Below are 12,374 nucleotides of genomic sequence, written 5' to 3'. Positions count from 1 at the left end.
CGGGTGGGGCTCGGACAGACCCTCCACTCAGCCACTAGCAGGCGCCTCTCCTTTTTCAATGCTTTTAATGCTTTTCAGAGGGTGAGAGGCTGTGCTGGTGGCCGAGAGCACCCCACACCCCTTCCTTCAGGAGACACTTGAAAGGGACCACACTCCCCCCTTGAAGCCCCATCTCAAGCGGTAGAATGTCCTCTCCAGTTTGGTCCTGCCTCCGGCCCCAGAGTCTCCCCCAAGCCCTGGGGAAGGGGCGCCTCTGGCCTCTCCTAGGAGCTGACGATGTGGCCGGACCAGGTCTCGTGCTTGGTGCCCGGCGCCAGGTGGGTGATGACCACCTCCACGGCCTGCAGCTTCTCGTTCTTGGGCGGGATGGAGCACATCTTATAGGTGACCTCATCTCCTTCCACGGGAACGTACTCCCCCTCCACGCTGTGGGGCGGGGAGAGAGCACTCAGGGCCGGCTCTCAGAGAAGCCAGGACACCAGCCCTCGCAGAGGAACTGCCCCCCTGCCCTGCCACCAGGGGGCACCACCATGGCCCTCTGGTTGTGGCTGAGGAGCCCCAGATCCAATCAGCTCCTTCCCTGGGACCTCAGTTGCTGAGACAGAGATGGAGCCCCACCCTCTGGGATGCTCACATGGCATGTTAAACGAGGGCACTGTGGGCCTGATGGAGGGAGGGAAGAGCGGGGAAAGGCAGCCTGAGCCTGAGTTGGGGGATGGCCCAGGTGAGGGTTACCTGAGCAGCACCCCGACCCCCTGCCCCGTCCAGGAGTCCCAGAAACCAGGCTACACCTCTGCTGTTCAACTCCTCAGAACCCCAGTGAGCTTTCCAGAAAGTCCTTTTCCCTTACTTTCTATGGGACATGAGTCACCATCTCACCTGTGATAGGGAGGTGCCCAGCTTGATGTCCCCTTGATGAGACCCCAGGAGGAAAATCCCCATCAGATCCTGAGCACCAAGACCAGCCAGCTCCCCTGGAACTGGTTTGCCTTGGCTGAAGAATAACAACATTGCAGATGGTACTGCCCTCTTTGATTTGGCCACCAGGAAGCTCAGGAATAAACGTGTAGCCCACTTCTAGCAGTGGAACTAGGCATCATAGTATCCCCATCTTTCTTATCTGCCCCCCAACCCCATGCTTTCCTTTCTAATTTTTTTGGTGCACTGTGTGTATCCTTGTCAACCACTACAAATCCTTTCTGGAAAGAGGCAATGTGGAGATACACGTCTACATCCACGTATGATTCACACATACGTGGAAGGCATTGCTCTAGCATCATCCTCGTGTCTACGCTGTACCAGGGGTCTATTGAAGACCCGGCGTGTAAGAATGTTGGGGGAGGGTCAGAAGGGATAACTCTCCCATCCCGGCAGACATGTGCAACAGGATCCTAATTTCAAAAACATGGTTTCTATGTATCGTCAGGTCTGCTGTGTGGGGTAATGACTGCTTGACACAGTCGGGAAGACTGGGGGGGCTGCCGCTGAGGTCAAGGGTTGGGGCGTGGGTCAGGGTGCCAATCGGGTCCCCACAGATCTGCAGGCTGCTTAGAAGATCAGAAGTGAAGCATAGGCTGCTGGACACCTTCCAGCCCCAAGGCCAAGGACGTGTGGGCTCCACCCTGGGTCCCCCGCACCGCCCGCCCCAGAGTTTCCAGACAGGAAGGAAGGAAGGACGGCAGTGAGCAAGTGGCAGGAGAAAGGGTCCAGCCCAAAACTTCCTTCCTGGAGCAGAGTGCAGGCAGCCCCCCGCCTCACCAGGCTGCTTCCCCCGAGGAGGTGCAGGAACCCAGCCGCCAGGCGAAACACAGCTCCCCAGACTCACAGGGACGCCCCTCCCCACCCACCAGACCCACATGGGCACTCAGACCCACCCCAAGCTGTTCTCAACTCACACGCGCACACGCAGTTGCCTGCAGCCTCTGACACACTGCCACCACCAGCACGGGCTCACGACCCCACCGCTGAACACTGTCACACACAGATCACAAGCAGAGTCACACACGCCTGGCTGCACAACCATCATCATAGCCGGCGCCCAGAAGAGTCACACGCTCTCCCTGCCTCCTCGGGGCTACGGCAGCACCCACCCCAGACCCAGCCCACCCAGACCGGCCGCTGACTCACTCAGAGATGTGCAGGAAGATGTCGGGGCCGCCGTCGGCCGGGGTAATGAAGCCGTGGCCCTTGGACCGACAGAAGCATTTGCAGACTCCTTTGTAGACAGGGCCCTGTGAAGCCCGCACCGTCCTGCCAGAGAGAGGGGAAAGCGTGAGGGGCCCCACCAGCCCTCCAGAACAGCCCCCGGCTTCCCGGGCACACCCAGCTCACCCACGCTGTGCCCCAGGGAGTCCTGGCCAGGGCCACCATGTACAGCTGTGCAGGTTGTGCACTGCATGACTCTGGGAGCCATTCACAGAGACCCTGGTGACCATGACTCTCTGAATGACGCTGGCAGAGTTCCCTCAGGCCTCAGTTTCCCCCCTGACTAAAAGTTCTCTGAGCATCCCTCCCTCCGAAGGCTAATAGCAGCAGCAGCTAGCAGCAGCCTCCACTCGTTGGCCTGAGCTCTGCGTCTCCCAGGCACCGTGTGGGTCCCCTGCGGCACCGTGGCCACCCTGCTACTGTCCCCCTTTTGCAGCCGATGAAGTCAAGGGCTCACAGGGGAAGAGGCCTGTGTGTCGTTCAAGCCTGATGATTTAAGACCCCAGCGATTTCCCACCCCTGGCCATCCCCAGTCCTTGCCCTCAGCTCGTGACAGCCTCAAGTGGGCCTGGAGCAGCGCCACACAGAGTTTACGAGGCGCCTGCCCAGTTTCTCACCATCAGCCCTTTCCCAACCCCGGGTCTCCCATGTGACAGACAGGGACATGAGGCTCTCTGGGCCCCGCAGGCGACCTGTCTCAGGAAGCCTGACACTCACGCTGAGAAGGTCCTTGTCCGGCGAGTGGGCAGCGGGCTCGGGACCACGTTGCCCCGAAGCGGGGACGGTGAGCGATCTCGGGCCTGTTGGGTATCCAGCAGCCCGGCCGAGGACTGGTGGGTGGGGTGCTGTGACGGAGGAGGAGGCGCAGATGACATGGCTGACCTGGAGAGGAACAGGGGCTCTCAGGGGCTCGCGCCTTGTGAGGAGGGGCCCCCCAGATGCCTCCCCACCCCTCGTCTGCCATCTAAGACTCATTCTTCTGGCTGTGGAATGCAGGCTCGAGGCTCACTCAGCATGGAGGCCACCTGCTCCAGAAACATGCCCGGCTCACTCCAGCCGGGGCAGGCGCCTGGTCTGGGCTCCTGCAGCTGCCGTGGGCCTCCCGCGATCATTGCTCCATACGGAAATGCCGGGTCGCATCACTGACAAGGACACCATCGGCCCCCTGTGTTCTCAGTGCCCAGCACAGACCCTGGCCCACGCCGGGCCAGGCGTGGTAAATCCTTGTGAAAGGAAGGAAAGGAGGGAGGGCGGGAGCAGGGAGGCAGGCAGGCAGGGCAGGCGGGGATGCTTCAATGCCAGCCACCTAGATGAGGACTCCAGCCACTCATCAAACATTTCCTGGCCCCGGCTAAGTGCCGGACACTGTGGGGAAGGCAGAGGCCAAAAAGGGACCAACACTCAAGTGTTCCTCCAGGAAACTCCGGGACACAAACCAAAGAAGGCTCAGACCCCAGGTCAGGCCTGCATCCAGGAGAGGGAAGCCCGGCAGGTAAGTGCGTGGGACCCTGAGGGGCAGGGGCATTTCAAAGGCAGCATCTCCACCAGGCCCCTTACTCAGATCCAGGCCTTCCAGTTAACTTCCACACAGCCCGAGTCTCCGATTACTGCTAAGAAATCGAATTCCCTCCGTGACCCCTAACACGCATCAGAGGCCGGGGGCAGACCCAGCTGGAGGGGCTGGAGGGAGCAGACTCCATAGTCCCTGTCTCGCTCTGGCAACTGTGTCAAGAGCAGCACGTGGCCGCTGTACCCAACACACTGGTGGCCTTGCCTCAAGGCCACGAGGAAAGAGCAAAGCCCAAGAGCAAAAGGACCTTGGCTGAGTCCTTTCCCCTCTCTGGGATCAATTTTCCCATCTGCACAGTGGGGCAGCTGGGTGGGCATCACTCAGCACCTGCTCAGGGAGGGGGATGGGGACTCAAGGTGGAGCAGAGCCGGGCCCTGTGGCCCCACGACAGGGGAGGAGCCTGACTCAGACATCACCCCCGTTCACAGGGCAGCCCTGCTGGGTTCTGTGTGGTTCACACGGGGTTTTCAAATTTAAAATATGAGCTACCTTTTAAACATCCCAGGAGTTTGCCCCAAAATCTAGGTTTCCAACTAGTTTGAAAAAACTAGCAGCTCTGACAGCCTGGAGCCTCCAGTCCACCAGCCCTGCCCCATGTGTGCCTGGTCTATAGTAATTACACAGCCCCAGGGCACCAGTTTTCAAACTGCATCCTCCAGGGAAAGGGCCACCTCCTCCCCCCAAAGGAGGAAACCTCTCCCTCCACACTGTCCCCACAGTCCCCCCCCACCCCCGCCCCGAAGTCCCTCACACTCCCCTTTCAGGACTCGGCTCCCTCTGACTGGGAGGGGAGAGGGGGAGAGGGTCGGCTGGCTTCCCAGGGGAAGTGACATAGCTACCTCCTGATCTTTCTCTCAGCTGCAGCCGCAGCCACCCCAGAAAGGCCCCGGCTCCTTGGCCGGGGGTCAGGGCTCCAGCATGACCCACCAGTACAGGTCATAGAGTCCTAGAATGTTCAATGCCTGGGGTTCTGGGAAGGGGGCTGGCCCAGAAAAGGGAAAGCCCCACCCAGGACAGCAGGTGGGACCACTGCATCCTGGTGACACCAGGGTGAGGCGGGGAAGTGCCCTCCCCCGCATCCACAATCTCCCTCTTTCCCCTGGTGTCAGGCACATCTGACTTCAGATCCCACCCTGCCGGCTGTGTGATCTTGGGCAAGTTACTTAACCTCTCTGGACCTTGGTTTCTGCATGAGGAAAATGGAGATTTTAATAGTTCTGACTTCACACCATTGTCATGAAGTTGAAATGAAATAATACATGTTAGGCACTCTGCATACCCTCCACTCAGAACAAGTGAGCATTAAGTGTCAGCTACGATTGTTGTTATAACTGTCATCATAAAGTCATTCAACAAATATGTGCCTGGTGTCAGGCCTTGTTCATGGCACTAGAGACACAGGGCTGAATTTGGAGCCAGAGAAGAAACAGGTCAATAAATATATAAACAAAATCATTACAGGTGGTTCCCTGGTGGCCTAGTGGTTAGGATTCCAGGCTTTCATTGCCATGGCCCAGGTTCAATCCCTGGTAGGGGAACTAAGATCCCACAAGCCACGTGGTGTGGCCAAAAAATAAATAATCATTACAGACTGCTGAAAGGGCTGATAAGAAATACACAGAGGGACATAAAAAGTAGCAGGGTTGGGGTGCCACTCTAATGAGGGTGCAGGCTGGGTCTCGGACAGTAAGAAAGCGTGGACCATTTACAAAACAGAGGGAGGCTTTCAGGTGTGGGAAACAGCCTGTGCAAAAGGCCCTGAGGTTGGCAAGGGCAGGTGTGACTGAAGGCCAGCAAGGAGACTGGGGTGGGGGCACTGGGGAAGGAGGGGTGAGAGGTGAGAGGCAGGGTGGGTCAGAGGGCATCACCATCATCCTCATGTGTCTTCATTCTTCACACCCATGTCTGTCTGACTGTCCCCATGTCCCCTGCCAGGCCTACCTCCCCCTGGGTTAATGAAGCAGGCCCAAACTGGGGCCCCCCTTCTCTCTCCACCCCAGCCCCCTTGACTCCCGTAGTATACCCAGTCCCGCAGAGATGCTGATGGAGCCCACCAGCGGGGAGCAACCTGAAGGCAGCATGGAGCCCCTCCACGTCCTAGGGCCCTGCACTGGGGCTGGGACAGAGCAGGGTCTTAACCAGCATTAGGACCCGAAGCCCCCCCTGGAGTTCATGTGTACTTGTGTGCTCGGTGCCTCGCACAGTCGAGCAGCAGCAGGGGGCGCCACGCATGCGCACCTGGCAGTGGGAGAAACTGAGGCATGGGGGGCACCAGAGCCTCCTGGAGTGGGGATGGGAAGGGAAGTGCCGGCCTGGGAGACGCAGGAGCCTTAACCACCACCCTGCCCGCCTCCCCTGGGCCATCGGAGCTGAAAGCAGCTGGGGCAGCTGGAGAAGGCCTGGACAAGAGCCGGCCGCCCCCAGGGGCCTGCGTGGGGAGGGGGAGCGGCATGGGGGAGGGGGCAGGGAGAAGGAGTGCATGGCCTCTGTGTGGGGAGGCCTGGGTTAAAGTCCAGCTGTAAGGAAAACAGCTAGGGGAGGGGGGGAGCCAGTGGCTCAGGAGCCAGCTCTGGGGCCCACTGCTGCCCCCCAACACACAGATGGGGGGTGTGCAGCAGTCACCCCCCCACCCTTATCCCCACCCACCGGTGCTTCCAACCAGCAACTGCTCTCCCAGCAACACCAGGGGAGGCTTGGAGCTGACCCTGGAGGAGGCAGGGCCCACCCGCTGCCACCAGTCCCCCTCCCGGACCCCCTCAACTCCCTACAGCTGCAGGGCATTTGCAAACAGGCAACTGAGGCTCAGTCTGCTAGGAGGCTCTAGGCCAGACCTGGGACGGGCCTCAGGCCTGCAGCAAACTCAGACGGAATGTCACGTCCAAGGCATGCCACGGCTGCTGAGCTGTGTGCGCACACCTGTGTGTGTACATGCGCGTAAATGCGTATGGCTGCGTGTGCACAGGATTGTATGGGTGTGTTTGGCTCGGCTCACGTGTGTGGTGCGCACATGTGTGTGTCTGAAGCCAGGCGCACACGTGGATGCACACCTGTCACTGCCTGTGTGTGCACACCAGTGGCGAGGCCACCCCACCCCCGGCACCAGCAGGGCCTTTACCCTGGGAAAGGGCAGGAAGGGGGCCTCAGCCCAAAATAGCCTGAGAATTTTCCACAGGCCCTGCACATCCTCCTGGAAGGTTCAGAGAGTTCAGCTGGGCACCAGGCTCTGGTCTTCCTGACCCCTCTTCCACCCACCCACATATCAAGGGACTGGAGACCCAATCCTGCAGAGCCCCTGCTAACCCCCTCCCCTCCTGCCCTCTCGGCCTCAAACCCCACCAATCCCACCAATCGTATCAAGGACAAGTCTGTCTTGAGCCAAGTAGCCAGTTGCTGACTCCAGGGAGGGGTCCTTGGCAGTGCTATCGGTCATTTACACTTTAGTGAGAAGGAGTTTGCAGTTCATTCCACAAGGCTCCATTCTTGGTAGCTTTCAGACGCTTGAGGGCAGGAGATGGAGGGGAAAGAGCTGAGTTCAAGTTGGGAGCTTCATTCTCAGCATGGTTCTCAGCAAAGCCAGATCTCTCCAAGCCTACTCTGAAAAATGGGGTGTCGAGCCTTCCATGGGTTTCTGGATGGGGGAGGCCAAGGCTGGGCACCATGTTCAGACACCTCCCAGCCCTGGGGCCGGGCCACTGCTGGCAGGTGGGGGTGACTACTAGCCCTCATGAAGAGAACAGGACAGGACACTGCAGAACCAACAGACTCTCTGGAGACAGTGGGAAAATGTAGATTCTGAAGATGGGGCTGGAGTCCCAGATTCTGCATTTCTAAGGAGCTCCCCCCAGCAAGGTAGATGCTGGTCAACGGACACAGAGTAGTACACACAAAAGAGTAGTGCGATTACCGGGTTATCGGCCTTGCCCACCTCTCAACCAGCATAAGAGGGTGGAAGGGAAATTTTTTTTTGGGGGGGGGGCTCTAGATGAGTCACAAAGTCACCTTAGTACACCCAGGTTCCTCGTCTGTAAGCTGAGGCAGGAGAGACGCCTCCCTTCCCTTCTCAGCCTCCAGCCCAGCTAAGCCCTAGCCCCGCAGAACCAAGGGCACGTGGGCCGAGGGGCTGGGTGAGTCACCGGAGGCTGGACAGTGGGTCCCAGGAAGCAGGAGAGGCCCATGAGGAGCCCGAGGTGGGCTTGGGCCACATTCCCCTCCATTGTTCGGAAGAGAGTGGGGCTCAAGCGAGGGAGACGAGGAATAAAGCGAAGAGGGCCGAGGCCAAAGGGTGGGGCGGGGAGTGGGGGGGGAGGGAGCGGAGTTGGGGGGACGTGGGGAATCGAGTGGAGGGGGCGCGAGGGTGGGGCGGCCTGGCTGGAGTCTGCAGCGCCAGCAACAGGGAGAAATACAACTCGGCACGGAGGGTGCAGCCCGCGATGCCCGCGTCCGGGGAGGGGGGGCAAGCCCAGCCGGGAACTGCTCGGCCGCCCCAGAGTGCTGGCAAGAGGCCGGAAACCCGAGGGCCAGCGACCGGGAAGCAGAGGCGCCCCTCCAGCACTGCCCCCCGTTAGCTCTCCCGAACACGCCCGCCCCGCCCAGGACCCTGCGCCCGCCGGCTCCCAGCCTGGGCAGCCCTCCTGGGAGGAGCCCAAGCCCTTGTTCGTAACTATGGGCCGACTCCGCACCCCATCACCCCCACTTCCAGCCTTCCTGTATTCCATCCTCGCCTCCATTCTCCCAGGGCTTCAGTCAGACCTGAGTCTCAGGCCTAACTCTGCACTCCACTCCCTCTGTGACCCCTGGCAAGGGATCTCACCGCTCCCTGCCTCAGTTTACCCATCTGTCAAATGGGACAGTCCTGGTGCAGCCTCCCAGCCCGGCGGACGTCGTGCGGAGGATGTTGTGTAGGGGGTGTCAGATACAAAGGCTCGGAAACAATGATGGAGCCGGCTAACGGTAGAACTGTTAGGCCTGGGGCCATCTAGAATAATCCCTCCCATTCCTGTCCCTGCTGATGGGACACAAACCAAATGCCCTGACTTTGCCACTCGGTGAGACAAAGACCCACCCTCGTCCCCGCCCAGGACCCAGAGCCCGGCGCTGGGCCTGGCTCAGCTCATAGCGAGCATCTACTCCGGGCTAGGCTGGGCGGCGCTACAGGCCCCAGTTCCGGCTCTGCTGGGGCTCCGGCGCCAGCTGCGGACGGGAATGGGGGGAGGGAGTGACAAACACGGCAGCTTTGAGAACCGCGGTCATCAAGTCCGCCCGGGGAAGGCAAGCAGAGGGGGCTTGGAGGAGGCCCCTGGCCCCGAGGAGGCGGCGGCTGCTTCGAGTCCTAAGGCGGAGTGGGGAAGTTTTTCCTGGGACCTGCAGGGGCAAAGGCCCAGGGGGAGGGAGGACGGGCGGCAGGAAGAGGCTGGGAGAGTCTCGGGAGAAGACAATAGAAAGCTCTGTTGAAAAGTTTGAGACTTGACCGACAATGGAGGCATCAGTGGACGATTTTAAGCCGGGGAACCTGTTTTTACAAGTTCTCCCTGGGTTCAGGGTGGCGAACGCATTGGAGGGGCAAGACTCCTCCAATGAGGGAGCGAAGAGACCAAGAAATATCCAAAAAGCCAGTAAAAAATGTTAACAGTAGCTAACGTTCCTCCCCGCACTGGGTCAGCCATGTCCTTTTATTCGCACTCACCACGTTATGATAGGAAAAGTTACATCCCCAGTCTACGGATGGGGAGACGGAGGCTCAGAGAAGCCTCCTATTTTGCAGTGAGATACCCCCGCCTGTGGGAACGGAGATCGTGCCTGGAGGGGCTGATCTCCTATCCCCCACCCCCAATACACACATCCACTCCAACCCCAGATAAGCTGTGGGGACCAGGGGCTTCCTGGTTAGAAATCAAAACAAAACAAAAAACCGTTGCATTTCCGGCCTGCAAACTTGGGCTGCCAGTGAGGCTGTCGGGGAGGGAGCCTGTGGGCGCGGGAGAAGTTTCTCGGCAAGGCCTCGGGGGCCCCCCATCCAGACGCAAACACACCGGGCGAGCGCCAGGCGGCTCCTCCTCCCCAGACGCGGCCAATCGCCCGGCGCCAGGATACCCCCAGCCCACCTCCCCGCCAAGCCCGGCCGAGGTCCCACCACTAAGCCCACAGCTGGCGCGGCCAGGCCTGGCTGGGGGCTGTCTCCACCTCCCCGAGCGGCGCCCCACACCCCGCCGCGCCTCGCCCCAGCGCACCGCGAGTCACCCCATCCTGCTCCAGCCCACAGGCGAAAGCAGGGGGAGGGTGGTAAGGGGGGGGGCGGGGGCGGGACGAGGAGGAGGGGAGGTTTTTTTCCTCCAGAAGAAAACAGGTGGCCAGGAGGGAAATGCAACCCGACGTCCGCCTCACATCCCTCCAGCTGCTGCCACACCCACCATTCTCCAGAGGGGGATGAGTAACCCGCGCTCCCCAAGTAGGCCAAGGCGGCCCGGGTATTTCCTAGGGGCCTAGAGAGACCCAGCCCGGGGCCCTCTGCCGGCGAGCTGGATGACCCTGCAGAGGGGGGAGTGAATGGGGGCAGCGGCGGCAGAAGAGGCCGAGGTCCCATCCCGGAGGTTCCTGGGCCTCCCTCGGGGCGGGGGCACCACACCACACCCCTCCTGGGGTCCCCGGAGAAGCTCCCTACCTGGCGTTCCACTCCGCTCAGCCAGCTGCTCTGCTCGAACTGCGGGAACAGAGCTGGGGAGGGGGCGTGGTTCGCGAGGCGGGCTCGCCGCGCCCCCGCCCCCTGACCCCGCCCCCAGGAGCTCTCAGCCAATGGGACTGCGGTCTGGGGCAGGGGCGGGGCGGGCGGGAGCACAGCCCCGGCGGGATCTTTGTGTTCTCGCGCGCGACTGGCGGGATCGCCCGGCGCATGGCCTTGGGGGATCCGGTCTCACGCCTGTGCCGCACCCCGGCCAGAAAACTCCCCTGAAAAGGGAGAGAATCTGGTCTTCGCGCCCGAGCAGGTCCCTCCCCTAGCCATCGGCGTCTGGTCTGGTCCCCCACCTGACCTTAGCTCCAGAATCCGGACGGCCCAGGGGCACCTCCGTTTTAGCGCGAAGAAAGAGATCTAGGAACGACAAGAAGGAATGAAGAGAGTGGCCGAAGGGAGGAAAAGAAAACCAAAAAAATGCAAAGAAAGAAAGAACAAAAAAACGAGGGAAATCTGTTGATTTCGTTCTTTTTGTTTGTGTTTTGCTCTTAATTTCCACTCCCTCCTTGAGTCCTCTGTGTCTGCAGGTAAATGACCTTACTCTCATCTTTTTTTTAAATTAATTTTTATTGGAGTACAGTTGCTTTACAATCTTGTGTTAGTTTCTACTGTCCAGCAAAGCGAATCAGCTATACGTATACACATATCCCCTCTTTTTTGGATTTCCTTCCCATTTAGGTCACCACAGAGCACTGAGTAGAGTTCCCTGTGCTATACACTAGGTTCTCATTAGTGATCTATTTTATACATAGTATCAATAGTGTATATATGTCAATCCCAATCTCCCAATTCATCCCACCCACCCCCTTTTTTCTTTTTTTTTTTAAATTAATTTCATACTCTCATAGGAGAGGGAACTGAGGCAGGAGAGGTGATCCACCCCCTCACACACAGCAAGTCTGGAGCAGCCTCTGAAAGGGAACCCAGCCCTGGACCCAGGCTCAGGCTGGTAGTTGAGGGGTGGGAAGGGGGGAGGGATCCTGTAACTGTCCTGGGACAACAGGGTCCAGGAGTGGGGACGGCACAGGGGTCCCTCCTGGAACCCACCAGCTCTCCCTGCTCTTGTATGCCGATAGGTTAGGGGTCCCCGGAGAAAGAACCAGGCATGGCTTTCTTGACATAAGAGAAGCCATTTTTGGCCTAAGCCATTTTGTGATCTAAGCCCAGGCACAATGTTTGTCCTTTAACAGGGCTCAGTAATATTAATGATCTTCAGGGAAGTGTGGGAATGCAGGAACAAAGGAAAAGTAGTCAAGAAACAAGAGTTCAGCGATAAAACAGAGTTGCAGTTCCTCCTCAAGGGACCGATGATGTTGACCCTCCTGACCTCAATCAACTAAAACTTGGACTCTGTCGACTTTTGCCCCAATTCTATGCTGAATTCTCTGCTCCATCCCCTTCATGAATAGGGTGTTAAAACTTCCCCATGGGCTGCCCTGGTGGCGCAGTGGTTGCGCGTCCGCTTGCCGATGCAGGGGAACCGGGTTCGCGCCCCGGTCTGGGAGGATCCCACATGCCGCGGAGCGGCTGGGCCCGTGAGCCATGGCCGCTGAGCCTGCGCGTCCGGAGCCTGTGCTCCGCAACGGGAGAGGCCACAACAGAGGGAGGCCCGCATACCACAAAAAAAAAAAAAATTCCCCAATTTGGGGAATTCCCTGGTGGTCCAGTGGTTAGGACTTGGCACTCTCACTGAGGGGGCCCCAGGTTCGATCCCTGGTCAGGGAACTAAAATCCCATAAGCTGTGTGGCCAAAAAAAAAACTTCCCCGATTTTGCTGTTGAGGAGACACTGCTTTGGGAAAGATCCCAGGTGTTCTCCTTACTTGCTGCCAGTAATGATAAATCCTTCCTTCTCCTGATGTTTAGCTTGGTT

General features: G+C 59.3%; 1 protein-coding gene across 4 annotated transcripts; it reads right to left on the bottom strand.

Annotated features, from left to right (window-relative positions):
• Positions 1-50: 50 nt before the first annotated feature.
• CARHSP1 (calcium regulated heat stable protein 1) lies at positions 51-10,527 on the bottom strand. 4 transcript variants are annotated; one of them, XM_007116021.3, is made up of 4 exons: positions 10,434-10,527; positions 2,923-3,087; positions 2,128-2,250; positions 51-426 (listed from the first exon to the last, which is right to left on the bottom strand). In XM_007116021.3, the coding sequence occupies exons 2-4, from the start codon at positions 3,078-3,080 to the stop codon at positions 264-266; spliced, it is 444 nt and encodes a 147-aa protein (XP_007116083.1). In that variant the 5' UTR covers positions 3,081-3,087; positions 10,434-10,527; the 3' UTR covers positions 51-263. The 4 variants fall into 4 exon arrangements, with proteins under 4 accessions (XP_007116083.1, XP_007116084.3, XP_028354130.1 ...); XM_007116022.4 differs by lacking the exon at positions 10,434-10,527 and adding an exon at positions 8,606-8,705; XM_028498329.2 differs by lacking the exon at positions 10,434-10,527 and adding an exon at positions 8,586-8,608.
• Positions 10,528-12,374: the final 1,847 nt, after the last annotated feature.

This window comes from Physeter macrocephalus, chromosome 14, assembly GCF_002837175.3.
Source record: "Physeter macrocephalus isolate SW-GA chromosome 14, ASM283717v5, whole genome shotgun sequence".
NCBI classification, from domain to species: domain Eukaryota; kingdom Metazoa; phylum Chordata; class Mammalia; order Artiodactyla; family Physeteridae; genus Physeter; species Physeter macrocephalus.
The sequence above is the reverse complement of the archived record's forward strand: the minus strand, read 5'-3'. Positions and strand labels throughout refer to the sequence as shown.